The sequence below is a fragment of the Danio rerio genome, chromosome 15 (genome assembly GCF_052040795.2).
Source record: "Danio rerio strain M-AB ecotype USA chromosome 15, GRCz13ab, whole genome shotgun sequence".
In the NCBI taxonomy this organism is placed as follows: Eukaryota; Metazoa; Chordata; class Actinopteri; order Cypriniformes; family Danionidae; genus Danio; species Danio rerio.
The window spans coordinates 26,532,899-26,560,000 of NC_141035.1; the positions used below are offsets into that span (position 1 = coordinate 26,532,899).

Below are 27,102 nucleotides of genomic sequence, written 5' to 3' on the forward strand. Positions count from 1 at the left end.
AAGACATTTAAAAGCCAATATTGAATCTGTCATAGTGCCACCTGCTGGCAGATGGTAGTTTGGCTTATAACTCAGCCACACAATCTCTGATCTGCCTGAAACTTCAAATGGTTGATTAAATTCCTCTCCTGAACACATCCACATAACATAATTGAGTCAGTCATAGCGCCACCTGCTGGCAGAAGGTAGTTTGGCTTATAACTCAGCCAAACAATGTCCGATCTGCCTGAAAAATCACACGGTTGATAAGACTCTTCTACTGAAGGCATCTACATAACAATCTTTAGTCACAATTATAGCGCCACCTGCTGACAGGAGGACGTTCAGCATAAATCTGTAATTTTCTCTGGTTATTTATATATATCGGCTTAAATTAATGTTGTTCGCTGTTCTCTGTCATCCTGAGGCCACCGAGCGGCGGTGAGCCCGGGTGCGAGGTCCCTATCATCGCTGCTTGCAGCTTTAATTATTATTATTATTATTATTATTATTATTATTCTTTTCCGGAATGAATCGCGATTTTGAGGGGCTAAACATGCCCGAAAACTCACGGAACTTTGCACACGCCTCAGAAGTGGCGAAAATTTACGTTTATTATGGGTCTCGGAAGTGGGCGTGGCAAAATGACTCGACAGCGCCACCTAGAAAAATTAAACGGACGAGCCCCCGATCCACGAATCACGCACATGCACGAAAATTGGCACACACCTCAAACATGCCAAAACATACGAAAAAGTCTCTTGGAGCCATATCTCAAATCCAACAGGAAGTCAGATATTTTTAACTTCCTGCAGCGAAAAAGTGGCATTTTTGCCATTTCCAGGCGTTGTATTTTAACGAACTCCTCCTAGGGATTTTATCCGATCAACACCAAAATTAGGTTTTGTCATCTAAAGGCCTTGGCGATGTTAAATTGCGAAGCTTTAGAGTTTTCGTCGATGGGCGTGTCCGTGGCGGCTTCGCAAACTTTGACAATTCGCCACAAAACAGGAAGTCATTATAACTCAGTGATACATTATCCGATCTGCCTCAAAATTCACACGCTTGATAAGCGTCCTGACCTGAACACGTTTACATGCCAATATCCAGATACAGTTATAGCGCCACCTGCTGGCCACAGGAAATGACATGTTTTACAGTGTGACAAACTCCTCCCACAAACTTTATTGTACCAGCACCAAATTTGAGTGGTGTTATCTGAAAGCTCTAGCGATGATATATTGTGAAGATCTAGAGTTTTCGCAGAGGGGCGTGTTTGTGGCGGCATGACAAACCTCAACGCTTCGCCATGGAACAGGAAGTCCTTATAACTCAACCACACCAAGTCCGATCAGCCTAAAACTTCACATGCTTGATAAAAGTCCTTTCCCGAACACATCCCCATAACAATAGTGAAGTGGGCGTGGCAAAATGACTCGACAGCGCCACCTATAAAAATTAAACGGACGAGCCCCTGATCTACGAATCACGCACATGCACGAAAATTGGCACACACCTCAACCACGCCAAAACATACGAAAAAGTCTCTTGGAGCCATATCTCAAACCCAACAAGAAGTCGGATATTTTTAACTTCCTGCGGCAAATAAGTGGCATTTTTGCCATTTCCAGGCGTTGTATTTTAACGAACTCCTCCTAGGGATTTTATCTGATCGACACCAAAATTAGGTTTTGTCATCTAAAGGCCTTGGCGATGTTAAATTGTGAAGCTTTAGAGTTTTTGTCAATGGGCGTGTCCGTGGCGGCCTCGCAAACTTTGACGATTCGCCACAAAATCGGAAGTCATTATAACTCAGGCATGCATTATCTGATCTGCCTCAAAATTCACATGTTTAATAAGAGTCCTGACCTGAACACATTTACATGCCAATATCCAGATACAGTTACAGCGCCACCTGCTGGCCACAAGAAATGTCATGATTTACAGAGTAATAAACTCCTCCCACAAAATTTTTCGTATCAGCTCCAAGTTTGGTTGGTTGTTATCTGAAAGTTCTAGCAATTACATTTTGTTAGGGTCTGAAATTTTCACAGAAGGGCGTGTCTGTGGCAGCATGACAAACCTCAACGCTTCGCCATGGAACAGGAAGTCCTCATAACTCAACCACACAAAGTCCGATCAGCCTGAAACTTCACATGGTTGATAAAAGTCCTCCCCTGAACACATTCACATAACAATATTGAGTCACAGTCATAGCGCCACCTGATAGCAGAAGGTAGTTTGGCTTATAACTCAGCCAAACAATGTCCGATCTGCCTGAAAATTCACAGGTTAGATGAGATGCCTCTCCTAAAGACATCTACATGCTGATCTTGAGTCACAGTTATAGCGCCACCTGCTGACAGGAGGAAGTTTTGCATAAATCTGTGATTTTTCTCAGGTTCTTTATATATATCGGCTGAAATTAATATTGTTCGCTGTTCTCTGTTATCCTGAGGCTACCGGGCGGCGGTGAGCCTGGGTGCGAGGTCCCTATCATCGCTGCTTGCAGCTTTAATTATTATTATTATTATTATTATTATTATTCTCCTCCGGAATGAATCGCGGTTTTGAGGGGCTAAACATGCCCGAAAACTCACGCAACTTTGCACACGCCTCAGAAGTGGCGAAAATTTACGTTTATTATGGGCTTCAGAAGTGGGCGTGGCAAAATGACTCGACAGCGCCACCTAGAAAAATTAAACGGACGAGCCCCCGATCCACGAATCACGCACATGCACGAAAATTGGCACACACCTCAAACATGCCAAAACATACGAAAAAGTCTCTTGGAGCCATATCTCAAACCCAACAGGAAGTCGGATATTTTTAACTTCCTGCGGCGAAAAAGTGGCGATTTTGCCATTTCCAGGCGTTGTATCTTAACGAACTCCTCCTAGGGATTTTATCCGATCGACACCAAAATTGGGTTTTGTCATCTAAAGGCCTTGGCGATGTTAAATTGCGAAGCTTTAGAGTTTTCATCGATGGGCGTGTCCGTGGCGGCCTCGCAAACTTTGACGATTCGCCACAAAAGAGAAAGTCGTTATAACTCAGGCATGCATTATCCGATCTGCCTCAAAATTCACACGCTTGATAAGCGTCCTGACCTGAACACGTTTACATGCCGATATCCAGATACAGTTACAGCGCCACCTGCTGGCCACAGGAAATGACATGATTTACGGAGTTATAAACTCCTCCCACAAATTTTATCGTATCAACACCAAAATTGAGTGGTGTTATCTGAAAGCTCTAGCAATGATATATTGTGAAGATCTAGAGTTTTCGCAGAGGGGCGTGTCCGTGGCGGTATGACAAACCTCAACGCTTCGCCATGGAACAGGAAGTCCTTATAACTCAACCACACAATGTCCGATCTGCCTGAAACTTCACATGGTTGATAAACGTCATCTCTTGAACACATCCACATAACAATATTGAAGTGGGCGTGGCAAAATGACTCGACAGCGCCACCTAGAAAAATTAAATGGACGAGCCCCCGATCTACGAATCATGCACATGCACAAAAATTGGCACACACCTCAAACATGGCAAAACATATGAAAAAGTTTTCTGGAGCCATATCTCAAACCCAACAGGAAGTCGGATATTTTTAACTTCCTGTGGCGAAAAAGTGGCGCTTTTGCCATTTTCAGGCGTTGTATTTTAACGAACTCCTCCTAGGGATTTTATCTGATAAACACCAAAATTGGGTTTTGTCATCTTAAAGCCTCGGTGATGTTAAATTGCGAAGCTTTAGAGTTTTCATCGATGGGCGTGTCCGTGGCGGCCTCGCAAACTTTGATGATTCGCCACAAAACAGGAAGTCTTTATAACTCAGGAATGCATTATTCAATCTGCCTCAAAATTCACACATTTAATAACAGTCCTGACCTGATCAGGTTTACGTGCCGATATCCAGTTACAGTTATAGCGCCACCTGCTGGCCACAAGAAATGACATGTTTTACACTGTAACAAACTCCTTCTACAAACTTTATCATATCAGCACCAAATTTGAGGGGTGTCATTTCAAAGCTCTAGCGATGATATATTGTGAAGATCTAGAGTTTTCAGAGAGGGGCGTGTCCGTGGCGGCATGACAAACCTCAACGCTTCACCATGGAACAGGAAGTCCTTATAACTCTACCACACAATGTCCGATCTGCCTGAAACTTCACATGATTGATAAAAGTCCTCTCTTGAACACATCTACATAACAATATTGAGTCAGTAATAGCGCCATCTGCTGGCAGAAGGTAGTTTGGCTTGTAACTCGGCCACACAATGTCCGATCTGCCTGAAACTTCACAAGGTTGATGAAAGTCCTCCCCTGAGCACATCTACATAATAAATCTACATAATAAAATTGAGTCATAGTCATAGCGCCACCTGCTGTCAGAAGGTAGTTTGGCTTGTAACTTGGCCACACAATGTCCGATCTGTCTAAAATGTCACATGGTTGATGAAAGTCCTCTCCTGAACACATCCCCATAACAATATTGAGTCAGTCATAACCCCACCTGCTGGCAAAAGGTAGTTTGGCTTATAACTCAGCCACAAAATGTCCGATCTGCCTGAAACTTCACAGGGTTGATTAAATTCCTCTCCTGAAGACATCTACATGTCAATCTTGAATCACAGTTATAGCGCCACCTGCTGACAGGAGGAAGTTTGGCATAAATCTGTATTTTTCTTAGGTTTTTTATATATATATCGGCTTATATTATTATTGTTCGCTGTTCTCTGTCATCGTAAGGTCACCGGGCGGCGGTGAGCCCGGGTGCGAGGTCCCTATCATCGCTGCTTGCAGCTTTAATTATTATTATTATTCTTCTCTCCAATGAATCGCGATTTAGAGGGGCTAAACATGCCCGAAAACTCACGCAACTTTGCACAGGCCTCAGAAGTGGCGAAAATTTACGTTTGTTATGGGCTTCGGAAGTGGGCGTGGCAAAATGACTCGACAGCGCCACCTAGAAAAATTAAACGGACGAGCCCCCGATCCACGAATCACGCACACGCACGAAAATTGGCACACACCTCAAACACACCAAAACAGACGAAAAAGTCTCTTGGAGCCATATCTCAAACCCAACAGGAAGTCGGATATTTTTGACTTCCTGCGGTGAAAAAGTGGCGTTTTTGCCATTTCCAGGCGTTGTATTTTAACGAACTCCTCCTAGGGATTTTATCCGATCGTCACCAGAATTGGGTTTTATCATCTAAAGGCCTTGGCGATGTTAAATTGCGAAGCTTTAGAGTTTTCGTCGATGGGCGTGTCCGTGGCGGCCTCGCAAACTTTGACGACTCGCCACAAAACAGGAAGTCGTTATAACTCAGACATGCATTATCCGATCTGCCTTAAAATTCACACATTTGATAAGAGTCCTGACCTAAACACGCTTACATGCTCATATCCAGTTACAGTTATAGCGCCACCAACTGGCCACAGGAAATTACATGATTTACAGAGTAACAAACTCCTCCCACAAATTTTATTGTATCAGCACCAAAATTGGGTGGTGTTATCTGAAAGCTCTAGCGATGATATATTGTTAAGATCTAGAGTTTTCGCAGAGGGGCGTGTCTGTGGCGGCATGACAAACCTCAACGCTTCGCCATGGAACAGGAAGGCTTTATAACTCAACCACACAATGTCCGATCTATCTGAAACTTCACATGGTTGATAAAAGTCCTCTCCTGAACACATCCACATAACAATATTGAAGTGGGCGTGGCAAATAGACTCGACAGCGCCACCTACAAAAAGTAAACGGACGAGCCCCTGATCCACGAATCACGCACATGCACGAAAATTGGCACACACCTCAAACACGCCAAAACATACGAAAAAGTCTCTTGGAGCCATATCTCAAACCCAACAGGAAGTCGGATATTTTTAACTTCCTGTGGCAAAAAAGTGGCGTTTTTGCCATTTCTAGGCGTTGTATTTTAACGAACTCCTCCTAGGGATTTTATCTGATTGACACCAAAATTGGGTTTTGTCATTTTAAAGCCTTGGTGATGTTAAATTGCGAAGCTTTAGAGTTTTCATCGATGGGCGTGTCCGTGGCGGCCTCGCAAACTTTGATGATTCACCACAAAAAAGGAAGTCTTTATAACTCAGGGATGCATTATTCAATCTGCCTCAAAATTCACACATTTAATAACAGTCCTGACCCGATCAGGTTTACGTGCCGATATCCAGTTACAGTTATAGCGCCACCTGCTGGCCACAGGAAATGACATGTTTGACACTGTAACAAACTCCTCCCACAAACTTTCCCGTATCAGCACCAAAATAGAGTGGTGTCATCTGTAAGCTCTAGCGATGATATTTTGTAAAGATCTAGAGTTTTTGCAGAAGGGCGTGTCTGTGGTGGCATGACAAACCTCAACGCTTCGCCATGGAACAGGAATTTCTTATAACTCAACCACACAATGTCTGATCTGCCTGAAACTTCACATGATTGATAAAAGTCCTCTCCTGAACACATCTACATAACAATATTGAGTCAGTCATAGCGCCACCTGCTGGCAGAAGGTAGTTTGGCTCATAACTCAGCCACACAATGTCCGATCTGCCTGAAACTTCACATGGTTGATAAAAGTCTTCTCCTGAACACATCTACATAACAATATTGAGTCAGTCATTGCGCCACCTGCTGGCAGAAGGTAGTTTGGCTTATATTTCAGCCACACAATGTCTGATCTGCCTGAAACTTCACATGGTTGATTAAATTCCATTACTAAAGGCATCTACATGCCAATCTTAAGTCACAGTTAGAGCGCCACCTGCTGGCAGATGGTAGTTTGCATTATATCTCAACCACACAAAGTCCGATCTGCCTGAAACTTCACATGGTTGATAAAAGTCCTCTCCTGAACACATCTACATAACAATAATAAGTCTGGCATAGCGCCATCTGCTGGCAGAAGGAAGTTTGCCTTATAACTCAGCCACACAATGTCTGACCTGCCTGAAAATTCACATGGTTGATAAGATTCCTCTCCTGAAGACATGTACATGCCAATCTTGAGTCACATTTATAGCGCCACCTGCTGACAGGAGGAAGTTTGGCATAAATCAGTGATTTTCCCAGGTTCTTTATTTATATTGGCTTAAATTATTGTTGTTCACTCTTCTCTGTCATCTTGAGGCCACTGGGCGGCGGTGAGCCCGGGTGCGAGGTCCCTATCATCGCTGCTTGCAGCTTTAATTATTCTTCTTCTTCTTCTTCTTCTTCTTCTTCCGCGGAATGAATCGCGGTTTTGAGGGGCTAAACATGCCCGAAAACTCACGAAACTTTGCACACGCCTCAGAAGTGGCGAAAATTTACGTTTGTTATGGGCTTCGGAAGTGGGCGTGGCAAAATGACTCGACAGCGCCACCTAGAAAAATTAAACGGACGTGCCCCCGATCCACGAATCACACACACGCACGAAAATTGGCACACACCTCAAACACACCAAAACATACGAAAAAGTCTCTTGGAGCCATATCTCAAACCCAACAGGAAGTCGGATATTTTTCACTTCCTGCGGCGAAAAAGTGGCATTTTTGCCATTTCCAGGCGTTGTATTTTAACGAACTCCTCCTAGGGATTTTATCCGATCGACACCAAAATTAAGTTTTGTCATCTAAAGGCCTTGGCGATGTTAAATTGCGAAGCTTTAGAGTTTTCGTCGATGGGCGTGTCCGTGGCTGCCTCGCAAACTTTGACGATTCGCCACAAAAGAGGAAGTCGTTATAACTCAGGCATGCATTATCAGATCTGCCTCAAAATTCACACGCTTGATAAGAGTCCTGACCTGAACAAGTTTACATGCCAATATCCAGATACAGTTACAGCGCCACCTGCTGGCCACAGGAAATGACATGATTTACGGAGTTATAAACTCCTCCCACAAATTTTATCGTATCAACACCAAAATTGAGTGGTGTTATCTGAAAGCTCTAGTGATGTTATATTGTAAAGATCTAGAGTTTTCGGAGAGGGGCGAATCTGTGGCGGCATGACAAACCTCAATGCTTCGCCATGGAACAGGAAGTCCTTATAACTCAACCACACAATGTCCGATCTGCCTGAAACTTCACATGGTTGATAAACCTCATCTCTTGAACACATCCACATAACAATATTGAAGTGGGCGTGACAAAATGACTCGACAGCGCCACCTAGAAAAATTTTACGGACGAGCCCCCGAGCTACGAATCACGCACATGCACGAAAATTGGCACACACCTCAAACATGCCAAAACATACGAAAAAGTCTCTTGGAGCCATATCTCAAACCCAACAGGAAGTCAGATATTATTAACTTCCTGCGGCGAAAAAGTGGCATTTTTGCCATTTCCAGGCGTTGTATTTTAACGAACTCCTCCTAGGGATTTTATTTAATCAACACCAAAATTGGGTTTTGTCATCTTAAAGCCTTGGTGATAATAAATTGCGAAGCTTTAGAGTTTTCATAGATGGGTGTGTCCGTGGCGGCCTCGCAAACTTTGATGATTCGCCACAAAACAGGAAGTCGTTATAACTCAGGCATGCAATATTCGATCTGCCTCAAAATTCACACATTTAATAACAGTCCTGACCTGAACAGGTTTATGTGCTGATATCCAGTTACAGTTATAGCGCCACCTGCTGGCCACAGGAAATGACATGTTTGACACTGTAACAAACTCCTTCCACAAACTTTCCCGTATCAGCACCAAAACAGAGTGGTGTCATCTAAAAGCTCTAGCGATGATATATTGTGAAGATCTAGAGTTTTTGCAGAGGGGCGTGTCTGTGGTGGCATGACAAACCTCAACGCTTCGCCATGGAACAGGAAGTCCTTATAACTCTATCACACAATGTCCGATCTACCTGAAACTTCACATGATTCATAAAAGTCCTCTCCTAAACACATCTACATAACAATATTGAGTCAGTCATAGCGCCACCTGCTGGCAGAGGGTAGTTTGGCTTGTAACTCGGCCACACAATGTCCGATCTGCCTGAAACTTCACATGGTTGATGAAAGTCCTCTCCTGAGCACATCTACATGATAATATTGAGTCTTTAATAGCGCCACCTGCTGGCAGAATGTAGTTTGTCTTATAACACAATCTCCACACAATCTCTTATCTGCCTGAAACTTCACATGGTTGATAAAAGTCCACTCCTGAACACATCCACATAACAATATTGAGTCAGTCATAACGCCACCTGCTGGCAGAAGGTAGTTTGGCTTATAACTCAGCCACACAATGTCCCATGTGCCTGAAACTTCACATGGTTGATTAAATTCCTCTCCTGAAGACATCTACATGCCAATCTTGAGTCACAGTTGTAGCGCCACCTGCTGACAGGAGGAAGTTTGGCATAAATCTGTGATTTTCTTAGTTTTTTTTTAAATATATTGGCTTATATTATTATTGTTCGCTGTTCTCTGTCATCGTAAGGTCACCGGGCGGCGGTGAGCCCGGGTGCGAGGTCCCTATCATCGCTGCTTGCAGCTTTAATTTATTATTATTATTCCGCCCCCAATCGGGGCACTTTTGAGGGTCTAAACATGCCCGAAAACTCACGAAAATTTGCACACACACCAAACGCGGTGTAAATGGCTGGGTTTTAGGGGGTTCGGAAGTGGGCGTGGCAAAATGACTCGACAGCGCCACCTAGAAAAATTAAACGGACGAGCCCCCGATCCACGAATCACGCACATTCACGAAAATTGGCACACACCTCAAACATGCCAAAACATACGAAAAAGTCTCTTGGAGCCATATCTCAAACCCAACAGGAAGTCGGATATTTTGTACTTCCTGCGGCGAAAAAGTGGCGATTTTGCCATTTTCAGGCGTTGTATTTTAACGAACTCCTCCTAGGGATTTTATCCGATCGACACCAAAATTTGGTTTTGTCATCTAAAGGCCTTGGCGATGTTAAATTGCGAAGCTTTAGAGTTTTCGTCGATGGGCGTGTCCGTGGCGGCCTCTCAAACTTTGACGATTCGCCACAAAACAGGAAGTTGTTATAACTCAGGCATGCATCACACGATCTGCCTCAAAATTCACACGTTTGATAAGAGTCCTCACCTGAACACGTTTACATGCCCATATCCAGATACAGTTATAGCGCCACCTGCTGGCCACAGGAAATGACATGTTTTACATCGTAACAAACTCCTCCCACAAATTTTTTGGTATCAGCACCAAATTTGAGTGGCGTCATCTGAAAGCTCTATCGGTGATATATTGTGAAGATCTAGAGTTTTCGCAGAGGGGCGTGTCCGTGGCGGCATGACAAACCTCAACGCTTCGCCATGGAACAGGAAGTCCTCAAAACTCAACCACACAAAGTCTGATCTGCCTGAAACTTCATATGGTTGATAAAAGTCCTCCCCTGAACACATCCACATAACAATATTGAAGTGGGCGTGGCAAAATGACTCGACAGCGCCACCTATAAAAATTAAACGGACGAGCCCCTGATCTACGAATCACGCACATGCACGAAAATTGGCACACACCTCAAACACGCCAAAACATACGAAAAAGTCTCTTGGAGCCATATCTCAAACCCTACAGGAAGTGGGATATTTTTAACTTCCTGCTGCAAATAAGTGGCATTTTTGCCATTTCCAGGCGTTGTATCTTAACGAACTCCTCCTAGGGATTTTATCAGATCGACACCAAAATTGGGTTTTGTCATCTAAAGGCCTTGGCGATGTTAAATTGCGAAGCTTTACAGGTTTTGTCGATGGGTGTGTCCATGGCGGCCTCGCAAACTTTAACGATTCGCCACAAAACCGGAAGTCATTATAACTCAGGCATGCATTATCCGATCTGCCTCAAAATTCACACGTTTGATAAGAGTCCAGACCAGAACACATTTACATGCCAATATCCAGATACAGTTATAGCGCCACCTGCTGGCCACAGGAAATTACATGTTTTAAACTGTAACAAACTCCTCTCACAAATTTTATCGAATCAGCACCAAATTTGAGTGGTGTCATCTGAAAGCTCTAGCGATGATATATTGTGAAGATCTAGAGTTTTTGCAGAGGGGCGTGTCCGTGGTGGCATGACAAACCTCAACGCTTCGCCATGGAACAGGAAGTCCTTATAACTCAACCACACAATGTCCGATCTGCCTGAAACTTCACAGGGTTGATAAAAGTCCTCTCCTAAACACATATACGTGCCAATATTGAGTCAGTCATAACGCCACCTAGTGACAGAAGTTAGTTTGGCTTATAACTCAGCCACACAATGTCCAATCAGCCTGAAACTTAACATGGTTCATTAAATTCCTCTCCTGAACACACCTACATAACAATATTGAGTCAGTCATTGCGCCACCTGCTGGCAGAAGGTAGTTTGGCTTATATTTCAGCCACACATTGTCTGATCTGCCTGAAACTTCACATGGTTGATAAAAGTCCTCTCCTGAACACATCTACATAACAATAATAAGTCTGGCATAGCGCCATCTGCTGGCAGAAGAAGTTTGCCTTATAACTCAGCCACACAATGTCTGACCTGCCTGAAAATTCACATGGTTGATAAGATTCCTCTCCTAAAGACATGTACATGCCAATCTTGAGTCACATTTATAGCGCCACCTGCTGACAGGAGGAAGTTTGCCATAAATCTGTGATTTTCCCAGGTTCTTTATTTATATTGGCTTAAATTATTGTTGTTCACTCTTCTCTGTCATCTTGAGGCCACTGGGCGGCGGTGAGCCCGGGTGCGAGGTCCCTATCATCGCTGCTTGCAGCTTTAATTTCATTTGTATCTTTTTCTTTATTGCATTTATCTATGCTTGTACATAGTTTATTATATTTTGCGCAGATGCACTCTCCTATAGAATCATCCCAATCAATCTAAAATCATTCATTTATTACAAATAGAGATATTTAAGTCACCTGGTGAAATTGTATTCTTCATATTGTGATATAGATGGCAGAAAAACAAAACATTTCAATGCTAGAATTTGATATAGGGTTAGGGTTATTATAATTAGAAAAACTAAAACCATTAAAAGTTAACCGAAATAAAAATCATCACAAACTGGAAAAAAAATGCTATTACATTCACTGGATGTAAGAATAACTGCAGGTTGCAGGTCACAGGCTTTTAAGAAAATATGGGAGAGAGATTTGAATCTGACATTTGATGACGAAGAGTGGCAAGGAAAAATGTTAAAACAGCATCAAGGGATGCTAAAATACTCCTTATACCTTTAAAATTACACACCATTTTACTGGGCCCCTTTCAGACTGTTTAAGCTCGGGTTAAAATATAAACCTTATTGTGGGAGATGTAAGATCGAAAATTTAGTTCATGCTCTTTGGTCTTGTACAAAAATTCTGGATTTCTGGAAAAGAGTTCATGAACACATTTGCTGGGTTTTAGATTTGCATATTCCACTTTGTCCTAGATTGTTTATTCTAGGTTATCGGACAGACAATGAAATAAAAGATAAAATCCTGGGTCCAGAACAGTTTACTGATTGACAGACAAATAATTCTTAGGAGCTGGAATTCGGAAGATGCCCCTTCTCTTCAGATTCCCCTTCAATTCACTACTTGGGCAGTAGAACTTGCTAGCGTGGCTGCATTTGAAAAAAATGTCTTATAAGCAAATGGACAAGCTACACCTATACTATAAAAATGGTCCAAGTACTTAACCTGTTTGGAAATGGAACAGTAATAAATGTGTGAGAAATATACTGATTATGACAGTTTAAATGTGATATGAACTTACTTTATTATTATTTTATAATTATATTATATTAGTATATTATTTTATATTTATTTTCATTATATCAAGTTGGAGGCTTTAACTGTAATGATAGCCAAGCAGGGACCTTAAAGTCATAGTTAGGGATTCACTTGGGTTGGATTTGGTAATAAGGTAAAATTTTGATTCTTTACAGAGTTGGATTTTGTATTGTAAATCTGAAATTTGCCTAAGAATCAATAAAACTGTTAATCACTAGAATTATTTATACAATAACTATACAGCATTATTTTGCAGTTGATAATTCAATTACTGTACCTGAACACTGTGAAGACTCATCAGAAAACCATAAACATGGTTTATTTAATCTTTTACTTTTTTCTATTTATCTATGCTTGTAGATCGCCTATTATATTTTATGCAGATGCACTCTTCTACAGAATCATCCCAATAAATCTAAAATCATTGATTCTATCCAAATAGAGATTTCCAAGTCACCTTATAAAAAATGTGTTCTTCATATTGCGATATATATATATATATATATATATATATATATATATATATATATATATATATATATATATATATATATATATATATATATATATATATATAAAAAAACAGAAAAACAAAACATTGCAATGGTAGATTTTTCCAATATAATGCAGCACAAATAAACCACAATCAAAAATAACATTAACTAATCAAAAAAAATCAACATAACATTTACTGGATGTTACAATCCCCTCAGAAAGAAACATCAATTCAATAGTATTTATTTAAATTAACTTTTTTCAATCATTTTTCATTTTCCTGTTGTAGCCAAATTGGTTCAAACGTTTGGTGAAAGTCCGTTGTATGATATCAATTGAAGATTTTGACAATGACTACCTTTACAAGAACACAAGTAATCCAATGATTTGCCTTAATCTGAATAAGACAATAATATAATTAAGGTGTTTACATGAGCTGCTTTTTGTATGTTCCTTTTATAATCTCGTTTTACATGTTATAGCACATAAATTGATTAATGTCATTGCGTCACCACGCTATCCACATGGAATTTCATGTATTGTCTAAATCGTATTAAATTCTGATTATTGGTGTCCATGTAAATGTACTCAGTGATATCTTTAACATCACAACTCTTTAATTAGTATGTATATATTCATTATATAAAAAAAATAAAAAAAAGATGATTACTTTTGTTGTGTCGTGCATTTTCAATATGTCCTCCACAATCTCTGACACACTGGAATCAAACTCCTGAAACAAAGTAAAGCATAAATCATGAAGCATCATCAATACCTGACATGGAAAAAGGTCTCTAGTAGATGCAAGAACCACGATGACAGTTCAGAATGCACAAATCAATAATGATTAATCAGTGTGAATTTCATTTAAATGTATAATCCCGTATCAGTACATAACCGCAATAACATGACTGCATCTCATTTGCATTAATCAGCACATAAGCATATACATACATGTGAACAGATACTAGACACATTCATTTGTATAGCAACAAAACCAAACAGCTAAAACTACACAGGCTTATTTTTGTATCTGCAGAGGTAAAAGCAGGTTAAAAGCTACTCTGCACTTACAGGAAGAGTGTCTGTTCGGTTATCCTTCCACACCTCCAGCAGCGCCACCACCATCTCGTGGATCTCGTCCCTGGACAAAACTCCATCACGATCTACGTCGAACACTTTAAAACAAACTGCAATAGACAATAAAGAAGAGATGTAGATGGAAAGCTTTTAAATCATCTAAGGAAAACTTAATATGAGAGCTTAGACCACAAAACTAGTCGTAAAGGTAAAATTTCAGAAGTTGAGATGTTTGGATCACCTGAATGTTCTATTAATGTATGGTTTGTTTGAATATAATAATAGTTGGCTAAGATAGAATGGTTTAAAAATCTGGAATCAGAGGATTAAAAGAAATTTAAATATTAGGAAAATAAATTTTAAAGTTGCCTAAATTAGGCTATTAGTAATGCAAATTACTAATCAAAATGCCATTGGTCAATGGTGCTTTTCATCGATTGTTATATTCCGAAAATTGTTCCTATGTTTATTTTCGTTCTTGGTGTGGTTCACTTTCACATGGCAAAGTTTCTAAACAGACCAAAATAGTTAAAACAAGTCACGTGCAACTAAACTCACCTCGCATTGGTCAGAGTTCCATGGTTTATTTTATACAAAGCAACGGATTCTGCTCTCATACGTCATAGTTTTCATTTGTGACAATGAGAACTGAGACACTATAAACGACAAGGTGCAGTTTAATTTTAACACCGAAATTGTCACCAAGCCAAAACCAGAGAGATAAGACTTTCTCATACAGCCTCATTTCAGTTATAAAGCTTTGTAAAAATGGATTCTTTAATCTATTGAATCAAACAATCTATTTAATAACACTGGCTAAAAGTATGCATTATATAGGCTTAAATTATAAAAAGAAGTAACAGATGAACTGGGACTGCAGTAAGATCATGAAGCAGATTAATGTTGATCTTTCTTTCGAGGTGTCAATGCAGAAATGAACAAAACAATAGGCCTAATACAAAATATTTTAAAATCAAAATTTGGAAAAATATCAGATGGTAATTTCGGTCGATTTTCCTAATGGATAAACAGCACCTATAGTAGTAATATTTCAGCATGCTTTAGGTTTCGTATTCGACATGAAACACTTATCGGTACGAATAACATCCCGCTCTAATCATAATTCTCTCTTCATATAGCTGTATATATGGCTATTACATAACAATAATACACTGTTATATAGTGGTTCGTTACTTCGTTGGTTTGTCTTGCTTTCTCACTACAATCGAGCCGAGACAACCTCATTCAGGCCATCTCAGACCAATTGATTTGGTGCAGATCCGAGCGTGATTGTGGGTTTCACATAAGCCAAACAAACCGCACAAACTGTGCAAATCAGACAGGTTCCGAAATGAACGTCTAGGTGTGAAAACACTCCTAAATGTCTTCATGGAACATGATCTTCACCTAACATTCTAATGGATTGTGACATTAAAGAAAAATTATATATAATTATATAATTTAATTATAATAATAATTATATAATTTTGATTAATACAATGTATTATTGGATATTCCTACAAATATATCTATGCAACTTCAGAATGGTGTTGCACTCCAGGGTCACCTATTTTTTTTTTGCGATTTATCATCTTAAGTGCAAACATTATGACATATGACAACAAAATATATACACGTTTGACAGAAATACATATTTAGGTTTAAGTGTTATATTGATGCATAATAGTTAGAAAGTTACATTATTAAATATAAAGAATCATCAATTGCTCCAATCTATCAGCAGAAAACAAAATTAGTTGACATTTTCTTCCTCTGTCAATCAAACAGTACAATAATAAATTCTTGCACTAAAAACAATATTTAGGTCAAATACACAAATAAAAAATAAATAAAAATCATCATAATAATGAGAAGAAATATAAAATAACATTATTTATAAAACTTAACAGCTAGGGGTGTCAAAATTAATTGTTTCTTCGGTGCACCGCGATGCAGATGCGGACAATTCGGTATCAGTTCAGTAATAATCCTAACCGGTTATTATGTACTGACGTCATTTATCTCCTTTGCGCTCTGTGGCGAGGGAGGTGAGCGCAAGTATTTACACCACTCAGCCAACTCTGGGCCGGCCCGTGGCATAGGCACCATAGGCAAATGCTAAGGGCGCTGTATATCCAGGGGGGTGCCAGAAATGAGCGTGGTTCAGTTGGTTTTGTTTTCGATATTCCTGACACACATTCAGTTATAGACGGCAATAACTCAAAAACCTCTTACTCTAAAAAGATCTAAAGTGTGTTTCCTACAAAAAGACAAATCTGGTTTTGTTTCACAGCTGTCTTTCTTTTTTTTCGCTCAACATTACGAGCACTGCTCCGTTTAAGCCCTCGCAATATGTGTTTAGCTGGGAGAGCTTGCGCTGAGAGGAGCTCTCAGTAAATGACCGTCAGAAAAGTGCTTCTTTTTTTTTTAGTTTTTCTGCTCCGCTCTGCGCGAGCTCTCCCTGTTGGGAGGGCTTAAATGTGTGTGTGTGTGTGTGTGTGTGTTAGTTGGTTTATTTGTTTGGTTTTGTCTATGTTTGTGTATGTGTTTGAATGAGAGACAGTGTGGTGCTGTGTGTCTGTGTGTTTATACAGAGAGCTTGTTATAGCCTCCCCCCTAAAATATAACACTGTATATGGAAAGCATCGTCATTGCACTGTGATGCACCGAGAAATCGAATTGAACCGAATCAAAGGCATGATAATGGTAACCGAACCGAACCAAACCGTGAGACCAGTATAGGTTCACACCTCCATTAACAGCAATACAGATAAAATAAATACAAATATGCAAAAGGTACAGCAGTAAGAAAATAGATCTATTAAAAAAGGAAGAAATAAAAAAAAAAAACATATATAAATCTTTTATATTTTCTCTGTGCTCTCCATTTATAACTAAGCTTAAATACAAATTTTAAAGACTATTTATGCACATTAAAAAAGTCCTCTAACATCCACAATAATCCTGCATCTGCCTTGAAATAGGGTGAACAGCTAAGAGAGGATGATAAGCAATAATAAAAAGCTTACACTTCTGCCTCTCCGCTACTGGGCCGCGACAGCAAGCTGAGAGCCCACAGGATATCTCCTTAAAGTCAATATGATTGTCCCGATTCTCATCAAAGGCGTGAAACAAGCCTGGCAAATGGGAGAAAATGTCAGTGTTTAGATTAGCCAGAATGAGTAATTGGATTCTTTGGAGATCTTTTATCACAAATGATCCAATACATTTCAAAAGCGGAAAAGCACTTCTACTAAAATAAGATGAAGCGTGACTTTCCTGGGTACCGCAAATGTTTTCAAAGCATACAAGGAGTGTGTGGATGGGTGCGTATGTGTGTCTCAATCCATTTGAGAAGCTTTTAAAATTGGCATAATGAATTCGGTCTTACCTTCACTCAGCGATGCATGAATAGGGGGCGAGACCAGCGGGACAAAGGTTTCCAAATCAAAGCGGCCTGTCCTTGATTGAGCTTTCAGCAGCCAGTAGCGTTTTTCCAAGTCGATAATGTCTGATTCTTCTACTGCAAGAAAGGAAACACGAGAAATCTGATTCTCTTTGAAATAATTACACGGTGTCAAGCATCGGTTAAGCATGTAGTACATGTGTAACTGAATATCAGTGCCATATACATTAAGGGCTGAGAGTATTTTTTAAGTCTTTTTTGCTAACCAACACTGCATTTATTTAATCAAAACAACAAATATTCAACAACAACAACAACAAAATTGTGAAATGTTATTTCTGATTAAAATCATATCGAACATCGATATAGCAATGTGGAAATCTGCAATAGTACCATCGCAGGATCTACAATGCCAAGGTGGGATTACAAATAACCACAAATCAAAGTTCAGAACACATGCAAAGTTTAACCCTAATTAAGCGAAAGCTTTTTAAGGCCTGTAACTGAAAGATTTTAAGTTTAAACCATTTAGGCACAAGAAATGATCAAATATATAGCTTTAACACAAATCTATTGTACCTATTTATACAATCAATATATTTAAAGTGGATCAAAAACATTTTTCTAAATTATCCTGTGAAGGGGTGCTGTTGAATTGTCCAAGGACAACTTTGATGAAAGGTTTGGATCCACTTCAAATGTTGACCACTGTATACAATGCTATTTTACACTTGATTATTTAAATTCTGTTTATTTATTTCACTTGTTACTTAGTTGTTTTGTATCAATTTGTGCTTAAAATTTGTTTTTAATATACAGTGCTTAATTAGAAAATTGTGAGGTCCCGAGTTACCAGAGGAGGGAGGTGAAAGTAAGGACTTGGGGGATTTAACAGGGGGGACTGGTAAAATGAGGTGCCGGATCAGATTTCAGAGGTGCCGGATCAAATTTGTAAACAAATTTCCAGCACAAATTAAGCCCCGATTTTACTTTATGCAAATGCATTCCTTATCTATGTAAAAATATAAACAAATATAATGAATGTGAAATATATTTGTATTGAAAAAAATGCACAAAAGCACTTAACATTTTGAGCACACGGGCTCTTCATCAGACAGTCTTCTATTTATATTGCAGAATAACTAAATATTAAAATGTCAGTTATTCCCAATATCATAGGTGTAATGCAAAATGCAGTTTATTCCTGCAATTTAAAGAGAAATATTTAGCGTCACATGATTCTTCAGAAATTTTTCTAATATGCTGATTTTAACAAATACTGTGCTCAAGAAACTCATCATGTGCTGTCTATCATTTTAAAAGACTGTTATTCATCAACGACGATGTCAACATTTTACATAATACAAAAGATTTCATTTCAATACATATACTGAAATAATGCTGGTAAAGTATCAACCTACACAAACCTCAAATACAATATTTTATAGCGCGTAAAAGGAAAACACATAAAAGAGTGTCTCAAAAGATTTACATACAATACATGACACTAGTCTACAGTGAAAATGACAGGAGTTTTAATATGTAATATGTAAAGAATTATATGGGGGCAGCACAGTGGGTAGCATGAACGCCTCAAAGCAAGAAGGTCATTGGTTCGAGTGCAGCTGGGTCAGTTGGCACTTCTGTGTGGAGTTTGCATGTTCTCCCCGTGTTCGTTTGAGTTTCCTCTGGGTACTCTGGTTTCCCCCACAAGTCCAAAAACATGTGGTAGGCCCACAAAGAATCTGCGGGCGCACAATTTCGCAGATTTTCTGTAGAATTCCGCAAATTTTTAGTCCATCATTAATTCTGTTTATTTACTTGAGTAAATGTGTGTAAATCTATATTTATTCAGTTTTTAAATTAGTTACAGTAATATTATTGGCTAATATAAAATTGTTCATCTGATTTATGTACAGTGCAGTTTGTAAAGTAATATTTTTGGTCTTTTTGTAGAGATATTATATGAGAGATTTGCTTTGTTTACCAAATGAAGTGAATCTAATTGGATTTGCATTTTAAACATTAAATAAAAGTTTTAAAAAAAATGTTTTTATTCCACATATAAAGGTTTTAGTTATGATAATCCCAAAATAACTCCGCAGAAATCCGCAGATTTTTACCAAAATTCTCAGCAGAAATAGCAAAAAATATCCGCAGATTCTGTCTGGCCCTAGGTATAGGTGAATTGTGTATGCTAAATTGTAAAAAGTGTATGTGTTTGAATGAGTGTGTATGGATGTTTACCAGCAATGGGTTGCAAATGGAAGTGCATCCACTGTGTAAAACATGCTGGATAAGTTGGCGGTTCATTCCGCTGTGGCGACCCCAGATTAATAAAGGGACTGAGCCGTAAAGAAAATGATTAAATGAATGAAAAAGAATATATGATTAGCATATGTTTTTAGATCATTGTTACTTGTTAAACAAAGTTAATCATGTTCTAACTTAATTTCACAAGTTACGCGAGCTGTTTTAGTGAGTTTAACATAACATAAGTTCAATGGACTCATAAGGTTAATTTGATTCATCTTAAAAATTTAAGGCAAGCAGGGTTTTTTTTTTTTATGAGTAAAAAAAGAGTTCAAACACACCACCCCTGTAGTCCACAGTTTTATAGCACTATTTTGTCATTTTCCGAGCTTTCCCTTTTATTATAACAGCGTTCAACTTTGTAATGACATCAGGAAACATATACACTAATACAATTTTAATATTCAGGCAAATTATTTATGTAGAAAAAGACATGGTCGGTGGTCTGTGGTGACTGACATTAGGATAATTAACATTTATGATGAGCGATTACATAACTACATCTAAGAGAAAGCATGACTCAAGCACCTCCATATATATAGTCCAGTCTTTTAGTGTGTTGAGGTTAAGAGGACCCAGGTCAACTCTCTTGCTTTGCAATAATCTCTAGCTTAGGCTAATAGGATTGCTCTTGTCCCTCCCACACTGACCGTCACACATAAGGCAAGTGTCAAAACACAGCAATACAAATCTGATCTTTTGTTTAGCCTGATGTTTATTTTATACTCCTCCTACCTCGCCTTTATTGCCCACAACACAATACATTTTAGTGAATGCACTTCATAAATAAATAAATGAGCAAACTGATCCATACAAAAAGCATATCCTAGGGGGGTTCTCGGGACAGGAATGAAAGGCATCTTAATGAACAGGCCCTGGATCTCCGCTGTTATCTCAGACTCCTGAAGCACTGCTAAATCTCTATGGTTTGACGGGCAATTGGGAGTCTGATAGGATTGGGTCAATAGCCATTATTTCCTATAATGCTCTAGGAGAGAATGGCTATACTTTCTGAGGGACGTAAAATGAAAGGAAAAACAACAAGCATTTAGGGGATTTATTGGGGTACGAACCCTTCAGACATACATTTCGATCAATGATTCGGTGTCAATTGAGAGGCGGTTATGAGTGGAAATCTATTATGACATAAAGGAAACAGTGGAGTAAATACAGGCTTCACATCTTAGCATCCACATAAACAAATTTCCCAGTGGAAATGTAGCTTCATTACAATGCGCCGTGTAATTAATGCAGTGATCAAGAATTATCATAATTCAGAGCAGCGTTATTATTAAGAACAATAATTAGTTGAGGAGGGCTGCAGGGAGCTGAAAAACTGCTTGAGTGTTATTCTGTGTTTGTGCATTGGACAGAGACTTCTAATCTATAATACGTATTAAGCGCCGTACGGATTGCTCATCCAGATTGTTTACAGGCTTGATTGTTGTGGTACATCTTAATATGAGGCATCATGTGGTTCATTTCAAGCGAGCTGTGGTCCGTGATTTCCTCTTGTCCAGCTATGCATTAAGGCTCGTGTGCTACCGTTGAGCCTTTCAAGCTGTCAAAATCCATTTCACCCATTACTTGCGCCACATTTATATGACTTTTTCTTTTCTGTAAGAAGCGACAAATCGCACATCCAATGACGGAGCAAAAATGACAGGCCTGTACTGAGACACAATGATAGTCAATACCACATAAACCTTCCACTGTGAACTGTCTAATATTGACAAAGATTAATCAATGCTGTCATAATATGGTGCTCACTGTTAGCAAAAACATATTTTTATATGTAGCATATATTTATAAATGCAAATTCAATTGCTCAGAAAATAATATTATGATAAAATATACATATTAATACAGATATAAAGTTTATTTTAATAAAGTTAAAGTTTAAAATAAAAATAAAGTTGATTTTTTTTCAGAAACTTAATTAAAATTAATTCATTAATTCATTTTCTTTTTGGCTTGGTCGCTTTCAGAGGTCGTCACAGTGGAATGAACCGCCAACTTATCCAGCATATGTTTTATGCAGCGGATTTAATTAAAATGAACTGTTATTAAAAATGTAAAAATTTAATAATAAATGTTATAAAATGTCAAACTAAAATCAACTGAACAACTAATTAAAACAAACATTATACATTTACTTTCAACTGCAACATTTGTATATTTATTTTCAACTGCAACATTGTATATTTACTTTCAACTGCAATTGGAAATCAGAGTTTCTAGAAAAATATTGAGCGCCTAAACTGGTTTTACATTAATAAAAAGAAAAATGACTTGTGCATCAGATAAAAAACTGAATAATAAAACATACATATTAATAAATAAGTAAAGTATATTTTAATAAAGTTAAAGTTTAAAATAAAAATAAAGTTGATCTTTTAAAAACTTAATCATTTTTATCAGCAAAGACAAAAAAATAACTCTTATTAAAATATAAAAATTGTACAATAAATGTTATAAAATGTCAAATTTAGTTCAATTAAACAACTAATTTAAATAAAAGATTTCAATAAACGTTAATAATAAACATTGTATATTTACTTTCAACTGAAAGTGAAACGATCATAATTTTTAGGAAAATATTGAGCAGCACAACTAGTTTTACATTAATAATAAGAAAAATTACTTGTGCATCAGATTAGCATATTATTTCTCATCAGCAGAACGATTTGTGAAGGATAATATGACACTAAACCTGGATTAATCCTGCTGAAAATTCATCAATGTCATCAAAAGAATTAATTAAATAGACCCATACATTACAGCAGAAAACACATTCTAAATGGTATTAACAATTGATAATTTTATTGTATTTCAGTATCTGTAATCAAATAAATTTATCCTTGGGAACTACACACCTCCAAAACAGCAGTACTCACCTAACGGAGCGACTCTATCAGAGTGGCAACAGAAGAACCATACCATATTCCACAGCACATGTCACGTCTCTGGCTGTTAGATATGGCATGTACCATAGAGAACTCCATACAAGCTGCCATTATGTTGGCAAAATACAGGTACTCTCCATCTCCCTGGGCAATCCAACTCCCTTTCTTTCTCACAGAAAATGCTCACCCGGTCATCAGTGTGCTCTTTGGTATAGGCCTCTTGCCTGTTCGCACTTGGCCTGGTGTGAGGCGTATTCTGGAAAGTGACTGAACCCATAAAGCCACACAGATCACACAGATCATGACTGCTTCACACCGACAGCACACACACAGCCCTCTCACTGAGCTAAGAGGATAATCTGGAGCGGGTCGCAGATTACCCTGCGCTGTCTATGTAGCTTCTCTGATTGGCTAGAGACAACCAAAGCTGTCCTCGGTTGACAAAGCAAACTTCTTCTAATTTTACTGATCCATTTGCATAATCACTTGCTTTTATGTGTTCTTTCTTTCTATATTGTGTTTGTGGACAACACTAATAGGTTAACTGTACATATAGGTATCCTGATTTGTGACGCAGTGAAAAGCCCAGCCTTGTGCATTCATTCTGTAATGGAGAAATATGTTATAGACAAATATCAATCACAATCTTACTGATACACAGAAATGCACATAAATTGACCTTCCAATAATGTCAAATGATTTACGGCGAAGGCAAACAACTGCTGCGTATGCTGTTTAAGCAAGCCATGGGCTACTGTTTTAATTCATGAACTGAACATGCCTGTCAATATTGCTTTGCTCCTGCCTGGTATAAATGGCTACATCTCAAAGCCTTCTAAGCTACCTACTGAGACAATCTTGGTAGGCAGATCTCATTCAGTTATATTTTCACATATCCTGGCATTATTAAAAAGAGATACACTCACCGGCCACTTTATTAGGTACACCTTACTAGTACTGCGTTGGACCCCCTTTTGCCATAAGAACTGCTGTAATCCTTCGTGGCAGAGATTCAACAAAGTACTGGAAGAATTCCTCAAAGAATTTGGTCTAATTTGGTATAATTGTGAATCTCCAGTTCCACCACATCCTAAAGGTGCTCTATTGGATTGAGATCCGTTGACTGTGGAGGCCATTTGAGTACAGGGAACTCATTGTCATGTTCAAGAAAGCAGTCTGAGATGATTCGTGCTTTATAACATGGCACGTTATCCTGCTAGAAGTAGCCATCAGAAGTTGGTACACTGTGGTCATAATAATTAATAATAATAATAATTCCTACATTTACATAGAGCATTTCTAGACACTCAAAGCACTTAAATAAGGGATGGACATGGTCAGCAAAAATTCTCAGGTAGGCTGTGGCATTGACATTATGCTCAACTGGTACTAATGGGCCCAAAGTGTCCCAAGAAAATATCCCCCACACCATTACATCACCAACAGCCTGAACCGTTGATGCAGAGCAGGATGAATCCATGTTTCCATGTTGTTGATGCCAAATCCAGAACCTATCTGCGAGTGTCGCAGCAGAAAATGAGACTCATCAGACCAGGCAACATTTTTCCAATAATCTGTCATCCAATTTTGGTGAGTGTGCAAATTGTAGCCTCAGTTTCCTGTTCTTAGCTGACAGGAGCGGCACCCAGTATGGTCTTCTGCTGCTGTAGCTCATACGCCTCAAGGCTTGACATGTTGAAATGCTCTTCTGGATACCTCAGTTATAACGAGTGTTTATTTGAGCTGCTGTTGACTTTCTATCAGCCGGAACCAGTCTGGCCATTCTTCTCAGACCTCTGCCATCAACAAGCCATTTGCACCCACAGAACTGCCGCTCACTGGATATTTTCCCTTTTGCGGACCATTCTCTGTAAACACTAGAGATGGTTGTGCTAAAAATCCCAGTAGATCAGCAGTTTCTGAAATACTCAGACCAGCCCGTCGGGCATCAACAAACATGGCACGTTCAAAGTCACTTAAAATTTCTTCCCCATTCTGATGCTCGGTTTGAACTGCAGCAGATTATCATATGACCATGTCTACATACCTAAATGCATTGAGTTGCTGCCATGTAATTGGCTGATTAGAAATTTGCGTTAATAAGCAGTTGGATGGGTGTACCTAATAAAGTGGCCAGTGACTGTACATTTACAATTCAAAACTGTGCACAACAGAAAGAAAAAAACACTGAAAAACATGATTTATTTGATTTACTTTTTTTTTTTTAAAGTTAAGTGGTTGCAAACAGTTTACATGGGTTGAATTTAAACAAACAAATGAAGTTGAATATTACAAAATTTTATTTGTTTGTTTAAATTCAGCCCATATAAAATGTCTGCAATCAGTTATCTTAAAATATTTTTTGTAAATGAAATGAATATATTTTTCAGTGTAGGCAGTAAAAAAAATTTTTATAGTGGAAAAGATGACACACACACACACACAAACACACACAAGCTTAGACAGGCAGATCGATAAACAGAATGCTAGAAAGAGAAATCAGGAGGGAGAGTGAGAAATGTAGAACAATATTAGAAACTATAGAATAAATGATGGATAGAATAACACAGATAAACTTATTAGTAGACAAATAGGCAGACAAATTGACCAACTGACAGCTATAACAATACAGAAAGTACAAAATGACAGAGAAAAAAAGACAGGGAAAGCAATACAGACAGACAGAGAGAATATACTTTGTCTATACTGTCCTTTTCTCTAAAACTCATTCAGCTCTTTGTTAGAACACCAGTGACCCGGCCCCGTTTACACTAATAAGTTTTTGTTTTAAAATACATACGTTTTTCTATGGTTATGCCTTCAGTACACACTACTCTGGAGTTTTCTAACACCAAAAACTGAGTGTTTTGGAAATGCTGAAGAGACCGTTTTGGATTTCAAATGTCAGTGTGGATGGAGGAAAACAGAGATATCTGAAAACGGAGGTGTGGCTGCAGCAATCATGCGTTTTTCTTCAATATTAAGTAGCCTATACACAAAGTTTAGTCATGAGTCGTTTGCTTGTAAGTTCAGACTTCGCAAGTTTGATATGGAAAAAAACTCTCAAGGACATGTCGAGTAAAACTTCAAAGGGAATAGTGTACTTTATAACATCATTTACATCACTCTGGCTACATTTTTTCAATATCTTAACGAATAAAATGAAAAATAAAATAAGGAAGTCCCTATTTTCAGTTTGATATTAAAAACTTAACAGACACCAAAAATGTTAAGGCATATAAGGCTACATATTTATATGACCGTGAGATGGATCGCCGACAGAGGGTTTCACACTGCATGTAATAGACTGAATCCAAATAGACTAAAAATAAGCGCTTTTAACTTCTCCCCAACCTCCAGCTGGCCTGCAGATGCCCACACTAGTGGATGCTGTTCTCTCATTGGCTGTCAAAAGCCCGAAATGCCATGGACTAACACTTTAAAACCTTTCAATCCATAGCATATTATGGTAATCGCCAATGTTATTTTCAGTCAGAACACATTTCACACGGCGTGATTTGAATCGCTGACAGCATGCCAAATATCTCACGAGTGTCATCATCGTCGATTCTCTCAGATCACATCTTTGATAGTTCACGTAGTTCTTTGATAGTTGTGTTATTGTTACTCGCGTGAATGAGCACCAATTTGCCTGTGATTTCAGGCATTTGTTGCCGATTTCTCAAAACCTGTTGGCGAGCCAAAATCGGGGCTAAAATCATGCAGTCTGAACTCGGCATTAGACAAAAAGCAAATTAAAACCTAGACAGAGAGGCAGAAAGACACAACAACAAACAATTATTTTTAAAAATATTGCTAATGCCATTTTGAAAGTATATTATTGCAGTCACAGAATGGACACTTGAAGGGTTGAGAATCAAAAATCAATTCCAATTCTGGAGTGTGATACTTAAGATTAAGAATCAGATACCTTTAAAAAAATTAATGAGATTTTTATTACATTGGAATGAAAACTGAATCTATTAGAATCAAAATCGGTACGTGTAAAATCGACAAGCGTAATCGGAATTGACCAAAGTCAAATGATACCCAACCCTAGTCACTTGCAAATGGGTTGTCAATTGAGTCGTACAGCATAGATAGAACAGAACGCATTACAGGCTTCCCGCATTACGAT

The 27,102-nt window shown here is 38.6% G+C and overlaps 1 protein-coding gene across 27 annotated transcripts in view; it reads right to left on the reverse strand.

Moving 5' to 3' along the window:
• usp32 (ubiquitin specific peptidase 32) overlaps nt 1-27,102 on the reverse strand; it is a 92,104-nt gene that overhangs the window by 29,504 nt on the left and 35,498 nt on the right. For 19 of the 27 annotated variants that reach the window (XR_015509437.1, XR_015509436.1, XR_015509435.1 and 16 more), the window contains exons 6-9: nt 17,731-17,862; nt 17,369-17,476; nt 14,334-14,449; nt 13,930-13,992 (exon numbers count right to left, since the gene is read on the reverse strand). Coding sequence is in view for 8 of the 27 variants with exons in the window: in XM_087284190.1 (XP_087140316.1) it covers nt 13,930-13,992; nt 14,334-14,449; nt 17,369-17,476; nt 17,731-17,862 (419 nt within the window). In the remaining 19 variants the exon portion in view is untranslated. Of the gene's footprint in view, nt 1-13,929; nt 13,993-14,333; nt 14,450-17,368; nt 17,477-17,730; nt 17,863-22,955; nt 24,211-27,102 lie in introns of those variants that run through there. The other 8 variants (XR_015509443.1, XR_015509441.1, XR_015509440.1 and 5 more) reach the window with 1 other exon arrangement.